The 20,635-nt window shown below is 41.9% G+C and overlaps 5 protein-coding genes across 5 annotated transcripts; 2 read left to right on the top strand and 3 right to left on the bottom strand.

Moving 5' to 3' along the window:
* Positions 1–245: 245 nt before the first annotated feature.
* Positions 246–1,727, bottom strand: LOC140364985 (uncharacterized). Its single transcript, XM_072451359.1, has 7 exons — positions 1,532–1,727; positions 1,318–1,462; positions 1,140–1,253; positions 926–1,070; positions 705–853; positions 503–642; positions 246–433 (listed from the first exon to the last, which is right to left on the bottom strand). Exons 1-7 carry the CDS (start codon positions 1,629–1,631, stop codon positions 282–284), a joined length of 945 nt encoding a protein of 314 aa, XP_072307460.1. The 5' UTR covers positions 1,632–1,727; the 3' UTR covers positions 246–281.
* A 557-nt stretch (positions 1,728–2,284) lies between these two features.
* Positions 2,285–2,758, bottom strand: nanos2 (nanos homolog 2). The gene has a single exon (XM_072450427.1). The coding sequence runs from the start codon at positions 2,756–2,758 to the stop codon at positions 2,285–2,287; it is 474 nt and encodes a 157-aa protein (XP_072306528.1).
* A 1,018-nt stretch (positions 2,759–3,776) lies between these two features.
* Positions 3,777–8,943, top strand: kpna1 (karyopherin alpha 1 (importin alpha 5)). The gene is given in 15 exon segments (XM_072450850.1): positions 3,777–3,839; positions 3,841–3,853; positions 4,319–4,452; positions 4,532–4,645; positions 4,727–4,826; positions 4,926–5,020; positions 5,110–5,241; positions 5,345–5,433; positions 5,667–5,766; positions 5,848–6,011; positions 6,082–6,160; positions 6,243–6,368; positions 6,567–6,694; positions 6,819–6,994; positions 7,189–8,943. Coding segments are annotated over 15 exon segments (1,701 nt in total). The 3' UTR covers positions 7,377–8,943.
* A 4,482-nt stretch (positions 8,944–13,425) lies between these two features.
* On the bottom strand, positions 13,426–15,761 carry fam162a (family with sequence similarity 162 member A). The gene is made up of 5 exons (XM_072450848.1): positions 15,599–15,761; positions 14,736–14,837; positions 14,538–14,643; positions 13,676–13,784; positions 13,426–13,590 (listed from the first exon to the last, which is right to left on the bottom strand). Exons 1-5 carry the CDS (start codon positions 15,639–15,641, stop codon positions 13,483–13,485), a joined length of 468 nt encoding a protein of 155 aa, XP_072306949.1. The 5' UTR covers positions 15,642–15,761; the 3' UTR covers positions 13,426–13,482.
* A 123-nt stretch (positions 15,762–15,884) lies between these two features.
* Positions 15,885–20,315, top strand: mix23 (mitochondrial matrix import factor 23). Its single transcript, XM_072450849.1, has 5 exons — positions 15,885–16,015; positions 19,437–19,562; positions 19,635–19,781; positions 19,873–19,932; positions 20,033–20,315. Exons 1-5 carry the CDS (start codon positions 15,965–15,967, stop codon positions 20,081–20,083), a joined length of 435 nt encoding a protein of 144 aa, XP_072306950.1. The 5' UTR covers positions 15,885–15,964; the 3' UTR covers positions 20,084–20,315.
* The last annotated feature ends 320 nt before the right edge of the window (positions 20,316–20,635 follow it).

The raw sequence follows: 20,635 nt of genomic DNA, 5'->3' as shown, positions 1-20,635 counted from the left end.
GTAAACTTGGAAAACCACTCAAAATTTGTTTTTTCTTCATTTATTTATAAAACAAGGAAATTGAACAGGAATGAACAGTTCTGTTCACATTTTACACTTACAGTATTATAACATTATGACATCCATCATGTAAATATAATTTGTGTCTGTTTGTTGCACCAGGACAAACATCTGCTGATCACTATACAAAACTCTGCCCTGTAAGAATCAGGTGAAATACTATGGCAGTCCCACAAATGTACTAAAAAAGCAACACTGCATAATACAAGCAATTAGCATTTTCACTTGAATATCTTTTTCTGCTTCTTTGCGACCTCCATAGGGGATATGTCTTCTGTATCTGCATTTTTGTAAAGAGGATATTTGAGGTGTCTCCAGACGACCAGGCCTATCCGAGTTACACACAGGCAGCAGCCCACACCAAGAAGAGCCGCTATGAGGAAAAACCATTAGTCTCCATCAAGCTCATATGAGATATAAAGCTTTACCTCAATGTTCTTACCGATAAATGTATTATTTGTAGTTGGAGCAGCTGCATCATAGTTGTTAGTAAAAACCCCAGTCAGTGCCCAGATCACAGCGGGGTAAATGGACACGATGTAACGGACATGCTTCTCCAACAGCCAGTTTTCAAGGACAAACCTGCAACACTCATTCATCAACTACGGACTTTCTGAGTCACTTTAAGAAGCATTTAGACGCACCATGTAACTATTATCACTGTCAGAATAGCCAGAGTAGTAGTTGAAGCATCACTTTGGGACATCTTTGCCTCAGTCGTCAGTACAACGTTCAGGTTCACAAGAGATGCAACAGTCGTCCATGTTGCATATATGGCAATCCCATTCTGAACCTATAATAAAGATCGGTATGAGATATGAGATCTGTATGACAAAATACAGAAAACATAGAAACCAAAACTAACCAGTACACGGATGAGATACAGATCAACTTTGTGGTTCTTGTTTAGCCAAGCACCATAAGTGTGTAGACCAAGACAAGAAAAAGCTATGACTGCGTAATTTGTCAAGGCAATGAAGATTAGAAAGATTAGCGCAGGAATCATCAATCTGAAAAATACAGAATCAATGAGGATAATTTAGACACAAAGAAACAGGTTATGTAAATCGGTATAATACCTCCTGTCCCACAAAAGGAGCCATCCAAGATTTAGGCTCAGGTTTAAACACAACATCACAAAGAATCCACGTGGTAGAACCGGTGGGCTACAGTACACATAACCATAGGCATTCCTGAAAATGAACGGGAAGTGGTGTTAATTGACATGCATTTCAACAGATTTAGATGCGAACTTACTTTCTACAGAGCCCAGAAAGGATATAGACCAGAGCTGCAGCCACAAACGCGTAAATGATCCCCCAGATAGAAAAAGTCCAGCCACTAGGTGTGATTTCTGTTGTGTACACGCTTGAAATGTTAGCAGTGGTCTGCAAAAATGGACCTTCAAAGAGAACACATCGGTTAGATTATAACAACATGGCAATGATGTCTTTTTTTTACGTATACTTACTTAGGCCAGTTGATGCCAGAGCGGTAAAAACCATAGTAATGACGAAGAAAAGCAGCGATAACAAAATAGTTACCAGAAGACTTACATTGTGCTTTGCCATTGTGGAAATGTTAAATGAGGCCTAAATTGGCGCTCTCTAAACGATAGTATACCACAAGTGCCAAAGAGGTATCTGATTCTGAGGAAGGACTTACGAATGATTAAAAACCTCCGTTGTGTAAGGTTTTTATGACTCTAGCACGTGTATCTCCTATAATTACACGAGTCTTACCGCGTGAGGTTATTCAAGGTGTTGAATTGAAAACAATCACCGCCAATGAATGCGTAACTACCGACTACAAACGCTCCGTAAAATGTTGTAGACTTTAGCCCGGTAAATTGGCTTGGTAACAGACACGATTACCAAACATACCAGGATAGGTTATAGAACTTGGACACCTGACCTTATTTATATATGTGTGTGGAACCTACTTTGTTCATTTTAGCAGATGAATTTGTTGTATACATTGATACAAAAAGAAAAGACAAAACTTTTTTGCTTTAAAACTTGTTTAATGCAACCATTTACAACAGTTTACTTAAAAAGCCAACCATAAACAGCTTGGAAAAACAAACATTAGAAACAAGATTAATATTTATAACAGTTACAACAATATGTAAGCACACATTCAATGATATGAACGTAAACAGTGCGTCAGGACCTCAAACAACATCGTGGTTCCGTTAGTTCTTTGATAGAGTCCAGTGTTGTGATCAGTGTTGCATGGCCCTCGCGTCGGGCCCCCGCAGCACTGGACAGTACTTGCGTGTGTGTGCCTGGTCCCCTGTGGCCTCGCAGATTGGACAGGTGTAGCTCCACAAGATGGGACACACCACCCGGCCGTCCCCTGCCTTCAGCTTGTGTGAGCGGTAAACTCTGGCAGTCTCTCCGTTTTGTTTGCAGAAGTGACAGAAGTCAGAGGAGCCTCCGTTCTGGCTGTTGTCCGACAGGCTGCTGAGGGAGCTGGTGCTGTCCCCCCGCGCGCGCGTGGGGCCTGGTGTGGCCCGTCTCTTTTGAGTGTCCCACCGGACCATCTCCGGTTCTGGCAGGTGCTGCGGGCTCACCAGTAGTTTGCTCAGGTTCATGTAGTCGTGCCACATGTCAAAGCTGTCCGGGCCGGAGCAGCGTTGGTCAGACAGGACGCGTCTCTGTGTAGATGCCATTTTTGGATCCCGAATGTTTGTCATGCTTGTCTCGAGTGAAGGCTCATTTTTATACCCAGAATGAATGGCCCTAATGTATCAAACGTGATTGTTCTTTAAGGGTCGCGCTGGGGTTATCCAGGTGCTTTCAGAAGGCTTTTCATCTCGTTTTGTGTGTCGGACCGGCGCCACAATAGATCATCAGATCATAAACGGACATAAATAACTGATCTCAATTAAATACATGCTGTGGTCTCAGTATTTGCTCATAACCTTTGCGGTTTTATTGGCTGGATTCATTGGCATGCATTTTTTATATTTAGCCCCATTTCTGCATCGGGTGCTGGCGCCAAGGCGTCAGACAAAGTCGGTGACCCCTGGATGACAGGTGCAGGTGGCCCATTATCCCAACAAAATGAAACAAAGTTACAGATTACATTGCCAACTGAGTCGCATGGAAAGTTGTTGTTGCAATACTTTTTTAAGTATATTGGCCCATATGCCAATTTTGTGTTGCGCGTGTGTAATGAGGATATTGCTGTTAAAGCATTTTCATTTCAGCGTTTTAACATTTTTTTGCTCAACGACAGCTCTATTACTTACAATAATATAAGTAATAAAATATAAGCTGCAGAAGCAAAAGCGCCGAAACTGAGGCGCGCGATGTGCACGCTGGAAATAAGTGGGGCAGAAGCAGGAGGACTTTCCCAAAATGTTGATGGCACACAAATGTGTTGCAGACAATGCAACTGGCTTTCTAAAATATGTATTTGTTAAAGCGATGACGCTGATTCAGTTGATCTCATTTTGACGATAAAATGGAACACAAAACTAACTTGTAAAAGAAGCCAACAAAGTCTGCATTTGAGCATGTGGTCGTGGAAACAGATTTATACTCTAATCTAACTGATGGACAAGTAGATGTGTCTTCCACCTACCATTAAACATCACAACAACAAGAATGGAACATCACAACAACAAGAATGGACAAGTGGAACAATGTCAAAATGCGGGGGCGGCGCGCGCGCTCATGTGCGCCACTGGTGCGTAATTGTGCATGCGCATGCGCAGACTATTACCGGCGACGGCTGTGAACGGTGGCCTACCGCAGAAGGGGATTAAAGAAGCCCAATTTGACAGGTTAGATAACAAATAAACCTTTCATCAATAGTGTTTCACGAGTCGACCCTTTGAATAAATCACAAATACATGTTTAGTCTAAAAAAATTTGGGAAAGTTTGTGTTTGTCTGTAGCTAATCTTTACGCAGGAGATTCGGCTGCGTTCACTAGCTAACAGCTACTACGTATTAGCATTGGCATTAAGTGTATGTGCAGCCCCGAGCTCTGTAACTTAAACTTGCGTCACATTCTCATTATGTTTTAGGATACCTTGTCAAGTGTAATCAAATCTGCCATATAATGTCCTCCTGTCCTTTCTACTTACTCCCTTTGAGCGTTGTTTCTCTTCATCTGTCATACTAAACTGTTGTGTGATGCTTCATGTGCTGGTGTTTCAGTGATGATGCAGACTTTGTTTCCCTCTGTCCCGTGACTGGGGTAATGTCACTCTTGTTTCCCTAAAGAAGTTAATTTGTGTATTTTAGACTACATCATGAGCCAGGGTAAAGACAATGCACGACTCAAGAGCTACAAGAACAAGTCCCTCAACACAGATGAAATGAGGAGGAGAAGGGAAGAGGAAGGCTTGCAGCTTCGTAAGCAGAAAAAGGATGAACAGGTCAGTAAAAAGCGGACCTAAATATTTTAAAATAAAGCGGTCTTTATGTTTTACACAGTCATTTATGATTCTGTTTCAGCTTTTCAAGAGAAGAAATGTGGCCACAGTGGAGGATGATGGCATCTTTGAGGACGACGGTATGGCTGACAGTGGTTACCTGGAGTCCCAGGCCAACAACATGGACCCACTTTCGGTCAGAACAAAAATATTGATTGCAAAACAATGTTTTTTGTTCTCAACAAACTAACAAGCTTGTCTTAATCTGTTTGATCAGGGCACAGTTATATCTGAGGATATGATTCAAATGATCTTCTCCACTTCCCCTGAGCAGCAACTCATTGGTACCCAGCGATTTCGGAAACTCTTATCTAAAGGTAATAGTTTAAATCAACAACTTTTTTTTATAGACAAATGATTTACCATTTTCTATATGTAATCTATTTTTATTTATTTTTTTAATTGTTTTGCAACAGAACCAAATCCACCCATTGATGAAGTAATTGCGACTCAAGGAGTGGTGGAGCAATTTGTTGAATTCCTAAAAAGAAAAGAAAACTGTACATTGCAGGTAACAAATATGTACATTTTGGTCTCTTGTTAGAAGAGAACATTCTGGGAAAAAGGTACATTATTTAAAAAGTGCTCTTTTTGTTTTAGTTTGAGGCAGCATGGGTTTTGACCAACATTGCATCTGGTACGTCCCACCAAACACGAGTGGTTATTCAGGCTGGAGCTGTGCCTATTTTTATAGAGATGCTCTGCTCAGACTTTGAAGATGTACAAGAACAGGTAGGAGCTTTTGTGTTATTGTGCCAAATTTCGCAGTATAGGAATGTTGTTTTAACAATTAATTGTTTGTAACACATTTGTATGAAATATGTTTTATCCTTAGGCTGTGTGGGCATTAGGAAACATTGCAGGTGACAGTACAGAATGCAGAGACTTTGTCATAGACTGCAATATCTTGCCTTCCCTAGGGCAGTAAGTACAAGTGTTGAATTACATTTGTTTTTCAGTCAGTTTGATTTGATTAAACCCACTCACATAATTACGTTGGTTATTTATTTGATGGTGTGAGTGGATGTAAAAAATGATAATAAATTGGTAAAGTTTCATCTCACAATGAGTGTAACACAATAATGTGCTCCCATGATGTTAACTTTATGATGATAACTTTACACTTATTCGGGCCTAACACAAATTACTCTTTGTAGATTATTGGCCAAACAGAATCGTTTAACAATGATGAGAAATGCTGTGTGGGCGCTCTCAAATCTCTGCCGGGGGAAGAATCCACCTCCAGATTTTTCCAAGGTATTTGATCAAGATAAACACTGGTATTTAAACCGGTTGTTTCTCCTTGTCAACATCATGCTTCTTTTCTTTATTTTTCAGGTGTCTCCTTGCCTCAGTGTACTTTCTTGGTTGCTATTTGTCAATGACACTGACATTCTGGCTGACGCCTGTTGGGCTCTCTCCTATCTTTCTGATGGTCCCAATGACAAAATTCAAGCTGTTATTGACTCGGGAGTTTGTTGCAGGCTGGTGGAGTTGCTCATGTAAGCCTTCTACAACTTTAAATCATTACATGTTTTATATTGCATGTATTTATTTGTTTTTTGGTTATAGGCACTCGGACTATAAAGTAGTATCTCCAGCACTGCGGGCAGTTGGAAACATAGTAACTGGAGATGACTTACAGACCCAGGTAACGGCTAGTGTTATTTTTAATGTAGAAGGCCTTGTCATTTTTCATTTCAACTTCTATAGTGTTTTTAACCTTATTGCAGGTTATACTGAATTGTTCAGCATTGAAGGCTCTTCTTCACCTTCTGAACAGTCCAAAGGAGTCTATAAAAAAAGAGGCTTGTTGGACAATTTCCAATATTACTGCAGGAAATCGAGCTCAAATACAGGTTGGCTTAATTACACCTAAAGAGATGTGTACAAAGAAGTTATCATTTGTTTTATTTGGTCAGGACAGTGTGTGTTAATGACCATTCCTGATATGATATGATATAATCTAATGCTGTAATTGTAACTATGAGCTCAATTCCATCAGTGTGGGATTTGTATTATGCTATTGTATTATAATATGTGACTTTTTTCACCAGATGGTTATAGACGCAGGGCTATTATCTCCTCTTATTACTATTCTGCAAGTAGCAGAATTTCGCACTCGAAAGGAGGCTGCCTGGGCCATCACTAATGCCACCTCTGGAGGCTCTGCTGACCAGATAAGGTAACATCTATGAAACATGAGCTCTTCATATGAGAGTTTAGTAAACTGTGAATTACCACTTTTAAGTCAAGATAATGAATTATTTGGAAGTACATTTCTATATGGCATGTGTTTACTTTTGTAGACATCTTGTGGACCTTGGCTGCATTAAACCACTATGTGATCTACTCGCACTTATGGATTCCAAAATTGTGCAAGTAGCTCTTAATGGTTTGGAGAACATCCTGCGTCTGGGAGAACTGGAGGCAAAGAGGGGAGGAGGCATCAACCCTTACTGTGAACTTGTTGAGAAGTCTTACGGTAATGAGATTAGATTATATGTTATATGTGTCAAATATAGTCACACGGAAAAATATATGGACATGGCTACCCATTCAGAATAGTACTGTTATTTTCACAAATATGGACTACATATGACATTTTTGATTAATGGTATTTTTTTTTTAATATTTCTTGATTTCTGAAAATATAATGCATGGCTTTCCCATTTTTAGGTTTGGACAAACTGGAGTTTCTTCAGGGCCATGAGAACCAAGAGATCTATCAGAAAGCCTTTGACCTGATCGAGCGTTATTTCAACACTGACGATGAGGATCCGTCACTGGCCCCGGCTGTGGATCTGCAGCAGCAGCAGTTTCTCTTCCAGCAGTGTGAAGCCCCCATGGATGGCTTTCAGCTATAATGCTAAATCCTCCTCTTATGTGCTCCACCTTCATCCATACTGCTATTTTGTCTCTAAGCCCACTGCCATGTTCCAGGGCACCCAAAAATGTAGGTTCAACTTCTCCTGACTCCTTGTCAGAGATGCATCACACTGCTCTCAAGATCATGGAATAATGGAGCATGTCTGCCCCATGTGGATCCTGTTCTGCAGTCTTGTAACCGGTCTGTGCAGGTGCACTCATCATTCATGTGTGGAGACGTACTGTCTGAACTCTGGATGCATCATGTAAGTCGTAGAGTCTACCATAGCCTTGTAGTGACTGTGACGCCTGGGCCTTTCCCTGACCAGATGTGTGCTTTTTGGATCCTCAGCTCATCGGAAAAAACACCATTGGTTCTGACTAAATCACTTTCCGTTAAACTTTAGTTTGATAGTGGAAGTCACTTGGACTTAACTGCTTGTTTTTGCTGAAGCATTAACAACTCACAAGACGAACATGGACTCTATTCACTTTTGCTCTCTGAAGTGTGATCGCACACTAAATACTGGACTGACACGAGACTCTGAACAAGTTTGACTTTGGTCATTTGACTGAAATATGACCAGTCCCAAGCCACCTTCCCAATGGACTTCATAAAAGGCACTTAACAGCATCATCGGGGGGAACTTCACAGCCTCTCCAGCCATTGGACAAATATTTGCTTTTAAACAAATTAAGAATTTGTGCCATTGGGGGCAAATGGCTTTTTGCTGCCTCTCGTGGATGTCATATCATGCATTCCTTCATAAATGGTAAAACGTTTCAGCTGCTGCGGTCCATTCAAAGAGCTGATTTCTTCCTGTCACTCATTTGTGAAAAAGCCCATAAAATGGGAATTTGAGTCTTCCCTTGCACTGAGACAATTTGGACATACTTGGACAGAAGAGACTTGTACCCTGGCATCTGTCAAGCAGTGGATCATTCTTTTTTTAATCATTGTACCATAATTTCATTTTCTGCACTTTAGTTCAGAGTGTATTTGCTTATTGAGAATTTACCTTTTTACTATTTAATTGGTGGATTATTTAGGCTCTCTCTTCTCAGGTTCAGAGAGGTGCATCTTATGTTCTTAGTGCCCTCTAGTATGAAAGGGATTACAGTATTTTACAGCTTATCCTTCTTGCACGAGGGGCATCACTTTGTGAACAAAAACTTACCTAACAATCATTTAATCAAATTGCCACGCAATGCTACAACTTGAGATAAGTTTTGTCGTTAAAAAATACTTTTGTGATGAAAAAGCAATCGCATTCTACTTTTTTGTTTGTTTATGCCAACTTATTCCAGCCATTTCACGAGTGAGATCTAAATTATTTTATTTTGTATTAAATTGGGGTTCGGTTCGCATCAGCCATGTTGCTGATTGTGCCATATTACAAAGGAAATAACTGGTACACAAGAATGTTTATTTACAACACCCACTATGCTCACATTTCTTTCGTCTAAATCTCTTGGAGATCACCCACCCTTCATGTTCATTACTGTTAATTGTATTAAGTTTGTGCAACTGTTATGTCATTTGCATAAAAGCTGTTCCATCAATAATCTGCTTTCTGTGTTTTTATAAATTTGAAACACCTGCTCTATAGTTCTTAGCATAGATCATTCTGGGGTCACGGTGTATTTATCAGAAATCACTATTTGGCTGTACAATGTCCTGCTTTCGCGCCTTGAGGTGAATGCAAGAGTCACAAACCAACTCCTGCCCTCGTGCCCTCATTGTCTTCCCTCAAAACCCTATATTGTCAGATAATTTCCTAATTACCTTTCAGTTTATTCTTAAAGATTATCCAGCCCCACAGAATCAAGTTAAAATGAAAAGGACAATATCTGAAAAATCTCAAAAAAATAATATAGCCAATATTCAGTGACATGTCATGTGATCCTGCTGAGAACAGTTTGAGTCCCAGGGTAAGTGATTAATTTGTCGACTTGACTATGAACTCTCTGAAGTCTGCTCTTGACGTTGCAGCTCAGTTAAAACAGGTCAATAGGCCCAAGCGCGCCTCCCCGTGGTACAACGAAGAACTGCGTTCACAAAAACAAAGAGTTAAGAAAGTTAAGGATCATTTCATCGCTCCCACACAGGAGAATCCCTAAAAGCATAGAAAAGCTGCTACTGTCCTATAAGCAGGCTCTGCGTAAGGCCCAAACCAGACACTATTCAAATCTAATAGAAGACAACAAAAGTAACACTACATTTCTTTTCAGCACTGTAGCCAGGCTAAACTGTCACTCTGGAACTCCTCCAGGTTTTTACTTTTTCCCAAGGAGGTTTTTTGTAGTTTTTCCTGGCCGAGAAGGAGGATCTAAGGACAGAGAACTCTGGGACATTGTCCCTCGCCCTCACAGACATTGCTTAATCTGTTTTTCACTGTCGCCCTCAATCTCTGTTGTTGTGATTTTGGGCGTAACAAAAATAAATTGAATTGAAAGTGAGGGCAATAATAGTTGTTGTTGTTGTTGTTTTATGGCGGTTGACATCCGAGTGTTGCATTACCGCCAGACTTTATAGTTGTTGTTGTTGTTGTTGTTTTATGGCGGTTGGCATCCAATTGTTGCATTACCGCCAGACTTTATTCCTCAGACTTTTCGTAGTCCTCAGACTGTCGTAGTCCGTAAAAGTACTCCTTCCATTGCTTTGGTTACCATCCACCCCCACATGCGCAGGGACCCAAATGAAGGAAACCCTCACATCCTTCCTGGACAGGGAGAGCATCAGACAGAAGATGCCATTCAACACATCCTGTCTGCAATCCGATTGGCGTTGTTGTTGTTGTTGTTGTTGTTGTTGTTTTATGGCGGTTGGCATCCAATTGTTGCATTACCGCCAGACTTTATTCCTCAGACTTTTCGTAGTCCTCAGACTGTCGTAGTCCGTAAAAGTACTCCTTCCATTGCTTTGGTTACCATCCACCCCCACATGCGCAGGGACCCAAATGAAGGAAACCCTCACATCCTTCCTGGACAGGGAGAGCATCAGACAGAAGATGCCATTCAACACATCCTGTCTGCAATCCGATTGGCGTTGTTGTTGTTGTTGTTGTTGTTGTTGTTGTTTTATGGCGGTTGGCATCCAATTGTTGCATTACCGCCAGACTTTATTCCTCAGACTTTTCGTAGTGTTTCAGAGACCGACCGGCTTTATTCCAGGGAGACTCTTCTTCATCTTCCTCTCCTTCTTTGACGTTCGGTGCTTCCACCGTACAGCTTTATTCTTTAGGCTTCATTCTATAGGCTTTAATATTTCCACTGATGTCGCTGCTTGGTAGCCGTGCGTCTACGAGACTGGGCGAGGACAGGAGACCACCCCCACCCCCATCTCGTCACTCTGATCACTCTGACTCCCCAAAAGCAGACCCCCATCACTCCGACTCCCATTTAGCGCCTTTAGCCTGTTTTCTATATCTGCCCAATCAAGCTCCTTTGTTCCAAGGAATCTCCCTGCAGCTTTAGCAATGATCCTGATCCTTTCAGTTCTGCTTTGAGTCTGAGCAGCACAGTTTACAACATCCACCATAAAGAGTACAAAATCCTCTCTATCCACAACCAGGGTATTCTCATTAATTCTGGAACCTGCACACTTGGGACCTCCACTCTTGAAACCTTCACACTTCTTGGGAGCCACGCTGGCCTTTCTCATTTCGCCCTGGCTGGGAGCAGCGCTGGCTCCTCTCTCTGTATTTACTCTAAACTCGTTACTTGAAACTTTCTTGACTGCATCTGCATAGGATATACCTTGAGAGACCTTTATTTTCTGCACCTCAGCAGCTCTTTTGCTAAACCTGCATCCCCCGTAGGCAGAGCTATGTTCTTCCCCACAGTTACAGCACTTCAGTTTTGCTCCCACGTCACACTTCCCATACTCGTGATCTCCTGCACATTTACCACATCTTTGCTTCCCTCTACAGACCGCTGCAATATGCCCAAAGCGCTGGCACTTAAAGCAACGCAGGGGCGGTGGAACATATGGCCTAACGTCACGGCACATGAACTCAATGAACACCTTACTAGGCAGGCACCTCCCTTCAAGTGTTACCATTACCGACAAGCTGTCACATCTTACCCCAGACCGGGTCACCTTCAACCGCCTAGCGTCCACCACCGTAGCTCCAGTCAAATTCTCCTTAACTTCATCCACAGACGTCGCCGTAGGGACACCTACGATAACTCCTCTGACCGTGTTTCTTTCAGCATCAGACACAAGAATGTCCTTTCCACCCAGACGTTTAGTTCCAATCGCCTTCCGTTGCTGAGCCGCGTCCTTGCACACGACCAGCAGCGAGCCATCTCTAAGGACACTCGCACTCTTGATCACTCCCACAGCTACAGTTAGGCTCTTTGACAATGCCACTGAATTCCACTCCTTAAAGGATGCACTATCCTGTGCAAGCTTTATGATCACCTTACAGTCTCTGCTCTCACTCCGGATATCAATAGCTTCAGCCTCATCCTGCTGCTCATTCCCAGAACCCTCGGACGAGCTAAGGGACTTTTTACGTTTCCGGGCACGTGCAGCCAGAAAAGGCTGCTCCTCCACGCCGTCCAGAACGTCTTCGACCACCGATCCACTCTCCTCCGCCATCTCCTTCTAGGTGGGAGATATATTGAAAAATGTATAATGCAATTCTCTTTGAGATATGAAATATTGGAATATAGAGTATACAATCTATAATTAGAACTATTAAAAATTACTTCATAAAGAGACAGAACATCAAGTGCATCGTAACAAGGGTATGTAAAGTGATATTTTTTCCCTTTTATGGTCCGTTCACATTTTGTGTTGGACTAGAACCTCAACCAAGACAACAACAACATTTACAGGCTCATTTTAGCACATTCCAGATGCATGGTTAAATATTGTCTGAATATTATTTTCAAGCTAGTGGTTACATCTACCACCCACACCCACCCCCACCCCCACCCCCACCCCCCCCCCCCACACACACACACACACACACACACACACACACACACACACACACACACACACACACACACACACACACACACACACACACACACACACACACACACACACACACACACACACACACACGGTTGAAGTATTAGTAAAAAATGTTGTGATGGGTTTTACTAAACAACTAAACTTTGGGGGTATTCCTTAAGGCGAGATTAAGCCAAAGCCTGGTTTATTTGCGTTCCACCAACGCAGCTAACCAGGGTCTGGACCAAGCTAAATGTCAAGATGATTTTAGCTTTGTCTCCAAGAACGTCAAAAGAAACACTTTATTCACAAGTTCAGCCCGAGCACTCTCGCCTGTGTTAAATGACTTGCCTTAGTCACTGCTCAGACATGTCACATTGCCCTCATCAAATAGGAACAAATAATACAATAGCCTAGAACCAACATTATTTTATTAAAATAATTTCACATATGCACCTACATTTTTATTATACAATAATAAAATAAAGCCATGCAACAGTTGAGTAGCTTTTGCGAAACGACAGGTTTGGAGCTGGACTCTAGATCTACGGGCTTTTAGCTTAAACCAAAGGCCTGAAGGAGCATTGGTCAGACCAAGGCGTATTTATTTCATGACTGAATTGAGACTTAAGTTGGAGATAAGAGCTTAGTTCAGCAAAGGATTTCAGGAAAAGCCTGGACTTGTTAAGCGACTTTGATGGAATACCCCTTTCTTTCTTTTGACTATAAACAGTGAACATAGCCACAATCTAACCAGCCACCATTCACACAATTTAAGTAAACTAAAGTTAATTCATCTTTTTCTACATTGAAAGAGTCGATGGAATGTGTATTCTAGGCCCTTATTTGTTTTCAACACGATTATTGTACCGTTTTGAATCAAAGGCAAAATCCTAAACACAGTTACAATTATTTCACACATAAAAATGCATGTGTCTTTCTCAGTTTGGTTTGACTGGTTTAATTAATTCTTGTTAATAACCCATTTAAAACACGTACTTTGAAGATGTACAACTACAGTAGGTGGTGGTAATATAACACTTCGATACCCACCGCCATAAAACACCAAAGAAGAAGTAGTTAAAAATACATTCTTGGTGGTGGTAGAAATGAAAGCCTTTTGAGTCAGAGTTCCATTACTGAGTTTTCACATCTAATGCTTCCTTTTCTTTTTGCATTTCATCTCTCCATCTGGCTTTCTTTTCCAAATTCATACTTGTCAAGGACTCGTGCCTTCCTACAGCCTGCAAAGCAGAATAATACGATATAATAATTTATTAAATACAACAAATACACAAATCTGTGCAATTGTGTTTTATTGTGACCCACCTTTTTGCCCAACACAACCATCACCAAACAAGCCCCTAAAGTGAGGCCTATCATGATGTAGCAGGCCTTGACTCGGAGTTTATTTCTTGCCGCATCAAGCATTTCAAAACTGTAAGAGACAATCACAGATACTTTAGGCAATGAATACATGGATAGTAGGGTTAGGACGAGGCACAAACTCCACAAAAAGCATATTTGCAAACATACATGTTTTAATTATAATTCAATGTGATTAACATCACATCATTAAGATTATAAGAGTTTTTTTTTTATCTGTATTTATTATTATACTTTTGTGCCTAATCTGTGTTGCAACAATGGAATTTCCCCATTGTGGGACAAATAAAGGTTCTCTTATCTTATTTTTAATGTATATTCCCAGATAATGATTATTGCACACAGTCCTATGTAAAGTAGACCATATTCTGAGTAGAAAAGGTTTCAAAGATTGTCATCAAGATAATGTTTTTAAGAAGCTAATATGTATGAGCTATACAGTACTCACTCCTGGACAAACAAGAGATTACACCAACATAATGTTTACAGTATCTTGGTTGGGCACGTGGAAAGACAACAAATGATTTAATTTAATTGACCCGGGTCACACAGACCTGTAGTTTGTATGCGTGACAAATTAATTCATTATCTTAGCTCCAGATCAAAAAAGATCATGTCTTGACGTCAACCAGACACCTTTAACCACAATTTTACCCGCTTTGAACTGTAGCTTGCTACCAACTGCAGAGACACCCAGTTTGCTCTGCCTGTATGACCCAACAAAAGTAAAATAATGCACACTGTGTCCGTTTAGAGACCCAATGTGAGCTCTGGTATAAGTAACAAACAGGAAAATGGCACTCACGATATCGCCTCTGGGATCTGGTCAGGAGATTTAAAGCGTCCTGCCCAGAGCAAGACTTTCTTGTCAAAATCAGAGGGTCTGTGACCAGGGACTCTGAAGGCAGGAGCTGTTAATAGAGCAAAGACATTAATGTTTGTAAGTGTAATGATAAGTGACAGTAAAATGTCTGGAGTAGTCCAAGAAGAGAAGTTATTTGACCTTCTGCTGCAGGGGGGGCGGGAGCCACTTCAGCCTTTACCTCTTGGGGTTTGTTGCACATATTTCTGCTGCATATTTGGCTGATAAATCTAGATCTTGGACCTGAATGCACAAGGAAAGCTCAGTTGGACAATAAGTAGTAGTAGTGTTTTCCATTCATTTTCATAAGCCATGAGATTGGCTATGTGAACAAGAAATAAGATTTGCATTTTCGATAACACCATCATGCATTTTCAACACTTTGATTAACCTCCAACTCATCTGACAGGTTAGACTACACAATTCCCTAAACCGTAGTTACTAAATATTATTGTTATCATTAAGAACATGTTTGCCCTGTTACCATAATTTAAAGAGTGGCCAAAACTTGAATTTAAAGTTAACGTTAGGTATTATTTTACAGATGAATAAAGGCATTTATTTGGCAAAATGAATATAAACATTTTTTTTTTTAAACTCAGCGCTACTTCTTGTCATTTTAATCTTCAACATTTATTTACGCGCTCTCTCCCTCGTTCTCATTTTTAGCGTAAAACACATTATTTTAAAACACGTACAACTACAATAACACTTTTCAGTTGGCTGCCAATCGCCATCAAAAGTATTACAACAACATTTCTTTACAAACTGCCACTTGACTGAAACTACGTATGATACATATTTACAATAGGTAGTACTATCCCGCCAAACAAAGAATAGACTACATTAGCTGTGTCATATGCACTTAATGAGACGATTTAATCAGCCCGAAATAACTAACGCTAAACTAAGGAGAACCAACGTTGGTACAGTGCGAGAACATTTGAGATAATTTAAGAAAAATGCTTTGCTCAAGTGACACAAAACACATGCAGGATACTAACCAAGAAAGCGTCCAATTCCGATGGAAGATCTAATGAAATTCATTATGAATCAAACTGAAATGACATACAAGATAGTTCACATTGAATGTCAGAAGGCTGTCTTCGTCACTTACATAACAGGTTTGTGGGGTTTCATTTTCTATAGACCTGATTATTTGCCTGATTTAAATGTTGGTAAATGCTGTTTATTACTGAAGCATCTTGTTTTCATTCGTTCATAATTGGATAAAAGTGAAATGTCCTTTTACAGATTTTTATTTTAATGGCACAAGAGTTTTTATATCTGTATTTTTTTGTCTTGTTTTAACCCGGCCCCTTTTAAGCAGCCCTCACGTGTTGTCCTCCGGCAGGACCCCACTAGCCATTATGGCAGCGCCCGATGCTGTCTTAAACTGTGAGGACTTTTCAATGTTTCAGGTAAATTATAAATTGAACAATGCATTTGCAAGACAACGTCAAGCACTTTTATTCGTGCACAAGGGAAGGTTATTCGCATAGCCGTTTATTTCTCTTCCCTGGCCGTCTCTTTTCCTGACACTTAGAACTTGCGTGTGGCTCCATGGCTCACACAAGGTTCAATGGGTTTACTACATCTGCATTTTACATACGCTGCTCCAGAAAGTCTCTGTTTAAACAGTGCGAACTTTCAATATTAGACCAGAGCTTCTCAAACCTTTTCTGTCGCGACCCTCTTGGGAGTAAAAAAAAAAGAAGAAGACTCACTCACGTTACTTCTCGTCACTGTGGATCACTGTTATCGCTGCGGGTCCACGACATGGATCTATTAGGTCCACGACCGTTACTCACAGACTGCTTTCTGCGGTGCTGACTCGTACTCTGCGTTTGTGCGTCATTGTCTTCAAAGCAGAAAGGAATATTTCTCTCTCTTTCTTCCTCTGTCTTTCCTCTATCGCGCTTTTCATCTTATTATTTGTAGAGGAGCGGCAGAGGAGTCAGGGGGGCACAGAGGCAGACTGAACCTCTGCTGCTCTCTTGTATTTACAGATTAACCACGTGTTGGCATTGGACATTTTTCTGTTGCTCAACTCAACAAAAAAGTGTACTAATCATCTAATACAGAGATTCTCAAAGTGTGGGGCACGTCTGACAGACGTCACGTGTCTGCATGCTCTTAACCTGTGAAGAGCTCCTATGCATCCGGACCACAACTCCTATGGATACAGTTCCAGTATTTTTAGCATCGGCCTCAGAAATAGCTATTATTTTGGCTAAAACCGTGCGACGCCGCAGAAGAGGAAGGCGGGCTGGCGCGCTCGTGCAGCTGAGGAAGCGAGGCACACGTACGCCCTTACCTGGGATCTTCCTCTCCAACGTGAACTCACTACCCAACAAACTGGACGAACTGGCGTTGCTGATGAGACGAAACCGAGACTTTTCTTCTTCCCCTGTGTTGTGTTTTACGGAGACGTGGCTCAGCGAATCCGTGGATTGGAGGGTTTTCGGCTGCTATGGGCTGACCGACAGCTCTCTCCGGGAAACAACACGTCTGCGGGGTCTGTTTCTACATTAACAACGCCTGGTCTTCAGATGTGACCGTGATCTCCAAACACTGCTCTCCCGATCTGGAATATCTCATCAACGGCAAACCATTTCATTTGCCGCGCGAGTTTGCCGCGTTCATCCTGGCTGCTGTTTACGTCCCGCCAAGCGCGAGCGCGCAGGAGGCGGAGCGCGTGCTCGCGGACCAGGTCCAAAGTGTAGAGCGGACCTTCCCGGACTCCTTGTTTATTATCCTGGGTAATTTTAACAAGGGGAATCTCAGCCACAAACTACCAAAGTACAGACAGTGTATTAAAGTCCTGACCAGAGAGCAGAACGCGCTGGATCACTGCTACACAACAGTCAGCAACGCCTTCCGCGCCATGGTCCGAGCCGGGCTGGGCTCGTCAGACCACGTCATGGTTCACCTGATCCCCACGTACAGACAGAGGCTGAAGCTCTCCAAACCTCTAGTTAGGACTTCTAAGAAGTGGAGGAGCTACGTGCGTGTTTGGACATTACAGACTGGGAGGTTTTCAGAACTGCCACAGATAGTTTGAATGAGTACATGGACACTGTGACGTCATACATTCGATTCTGTGAGGACAGCATTATACCATCATACACTAAAGTCACTTTCAACAATGACAAACCCTGGTTCACACCCAAACTGAGGCAGTTGAGGCGTCAGAAGGAGGCAGCGCACAACAGAGCCAGTGATAGAGAGCGCTACAAAGATGCAAAGTACGGATTTAGCAGGGATGTGTCGAGAGCTAGATCCCAGTATAATATGCGTCTGAAGCAGCAGTTCTCAAACAACAACCCCGCCTCTGTGTGGAGTGGGCTCCGGCTTCTCACAAACTACAAGCCCAGAGCCCCCCCTTCTGCAGATGACAAAAAACTGTGCCGGCAACTCAATTCCTTGTACTGTAGATTTGACGGGAACCTGTGCCAGGATCTTGTTTGTGGATCTTCGTTATTCAACACCATCCTCCCCGCTCTGCTCAAGGACAAGCTCTCCTAGCTCAACGTGCCTGACTCCACCTGCAGGTGGATCACTGACTTCCTGACAGATCAGAGGCAGTGCGTGTGGCTGGGGAAAAGTGTCTCAGACACGCGGACTATCAGCACAGGAGCTCCACAGGGCTGTGTACTTTCTCCCCGCTCTTCTCCCTGTACACAAACTGCTGCACCTCCAGCCACGACTCCGTAAAACTAATTAAGTTTGCGGATGACACCACCCTCATCGGGCTCATCTCGAACGGGGATGAGTCTGTCTACAGGAGGGAGGTGGACCGGCTGGTGTCCTGATGCAGCGTTAAACAACCTGGTAACAAGGTAACAACCTGGAGTTCAACGCCCAGAAGACAGTGGAGATGATCATGGACTTCAGGAAAGTCAAAGCCCCCCTCACCATCTCAGAGTCCCCCATCTCTGTGGACTCCCTCCACTTTCTCGGCACCACCATCACCCGGGACCTTAAGTGTGAGCCCACCATCAGCTCCCTCATCAAGAAGGCCCAGCAGAGGATGTACTTCCTGCGGCAGCTGAGGAAAGCCAAGCTGACTGCGGAGATGATGGTGCAGTTCTATGGCCATCCTCACCTCCTCCATCACCGTGTGGTACGCTGGAGCTACAGCCAGGGACAAACAGAGACTACAGCACATTGTGCGCTCTGCTGAGAAGGTGATGGACTGTGGACTTCCATCTCTGCAGGACCTGTACGTCTCCAGGGCTCTGGGACGTGCAGGTCGGATCTCAGCCAAACCTTCTCACCCTGGACACGGACTATTTGAGCCACTCCCCTCAGGCAGGAGGCTACGGACTCATGAACACTGCATAAGCACCTTGCACTCACTGCACTGTTCACTTTTTTATTGTACTACATATTTTATTAATGTACATATCATGCCTATTTCTAACCTTATTTTAACATTACTTACCTATTTTTTATATATCCGGTAGCTACTCATTGTCCATTGTTTTGTATTCATTGTTCAATGTTTGTATTGCATCGGATCACCAGGACAAGTTCCTATGTTTGTGAATTTTTGTTCATTGACGAATGGCAATAAACCTTATTCTGATTCTGAAGCTCTGTATTGGACTATTAATACACTCAGGATGTAAAACGGGTAACATACATACATACATACATACATACATACATACATACATACATACATACATACATACATACATACATACATACATACATACATACATACATACATACATACATACATACATACATACATACATACATACATACATACATACATACATACATACATACATACATGTAAACTAAAATTGTCTTTGGTCCTGTGTGATGTAGGAGACGCTGAAGGTAATGCGCACCATAGATGACCGCATAGTCTACTCCCTGAACACCACTGTGCCCACTGTGTCCTTCTCAGGGAAAGTTGATGCCACACAGACATGTAAACAGCTGTATGAAACAGTAAGTGTAGTGTGTTGGACAGCTTGGCTCACACACAAATCCATATATTGACAGATGTAGTGTTGTTTGCAGATGATGGATGCCCATTTGAGTCGAGATAGAGCCATTAAGAACTGTTTAGCCCAAACGTCTCAGGTTGTGGGGAGGCTTCAGGAGGCGCGAGCAAAAGACGATGACAATATGGCTCTATTAAAACAGCTCAGAAATGAGCAGACCAAAGTAATTATCTCTCTCTTATGCTTGTCTCTGGTTTAAAAAGTGTTTCTAAAGATGCTCTGCTTTTTAAAGTCTATTCATTTCCCCTCTACAGTTTAAGCTGATGCAGTCTGAACTTAATGTTGAAGAAGTTGTCAATGACAGAAGTCTGAAGGTGGGCCAGCTATACATACATAAATACATTACATTACATACATTACATACATGCATGCATGCATAGTCAGTTTGTTAATAGTGGATGTTTTTATTCTTAGATCTTCAACGAAAGGTGCAGAATCCACTATTCACCTCCAAAGCAAGTATGAGCTAGTGACCAGGGCTGGGTTGAGACCTGAATCACGACTGGAGCGGAGTCCTGACCACAGGCCTTTCCCACCCAGGACAGTCTGACCTCTTGACTGTTTTATTCCACAGTTATTATCGTCATGCATTTACATTGCTGTCAAAACAGTCCTGTGTTTGCTCATTTATGGTGAGGCAATATTGTACAAATGCACAGCTTTTTTTTAAAAGATAATGAAATATTTCTAACAAACAGTCTCCGTTCTTTGTTTTTCAACACAAGGTCAAACATGAATAAATGCAGTATTGTGGTGCTCTTGCCTCATAGAAAGAAGGTTCTGGGTTTGATTCCTGGGCTGAAATGTGCCTTCTTACTGTGTTAACAGGAGTTTATATGTACTCCTGATGTATGTTATATATTGCAAAATCATCAATTGCAGCAATGGTAAAAAGCAATAAACTAAATTCATCAAAATATGGTCCTTTTAAATTGAAACTTTGTAATAAAATATTTATGTTTATGTATTTAAGTTGCATTATTCAGTCCAAAATGTACCCTTGTTTTGATCTTGGCT

Source organism: Eucyclogobius newberryi, unplaced genomic scaffold (assembly GCF_026437365.1).
Source record: "Eucyclogobius newberryi isolate DKJ021-1_F unplaced genomic scaffold, fEucNew1.0.hap1 SCAF_18, whole genome shotgun sequence".
Taxonomy (NCBI): domain Eukaryota; kingdom Metazoa; phylum Chordata; class Actinopteri; order Gobiiformes; family Gobiidae; genus Eucyclogobius; species Eucyclogobius newberryi.
The sequence above is the reverse complement of the archived record's forward strand: the minus strand, read 5'-3'. Positions and strand labels throughout refer to the sequence as shown.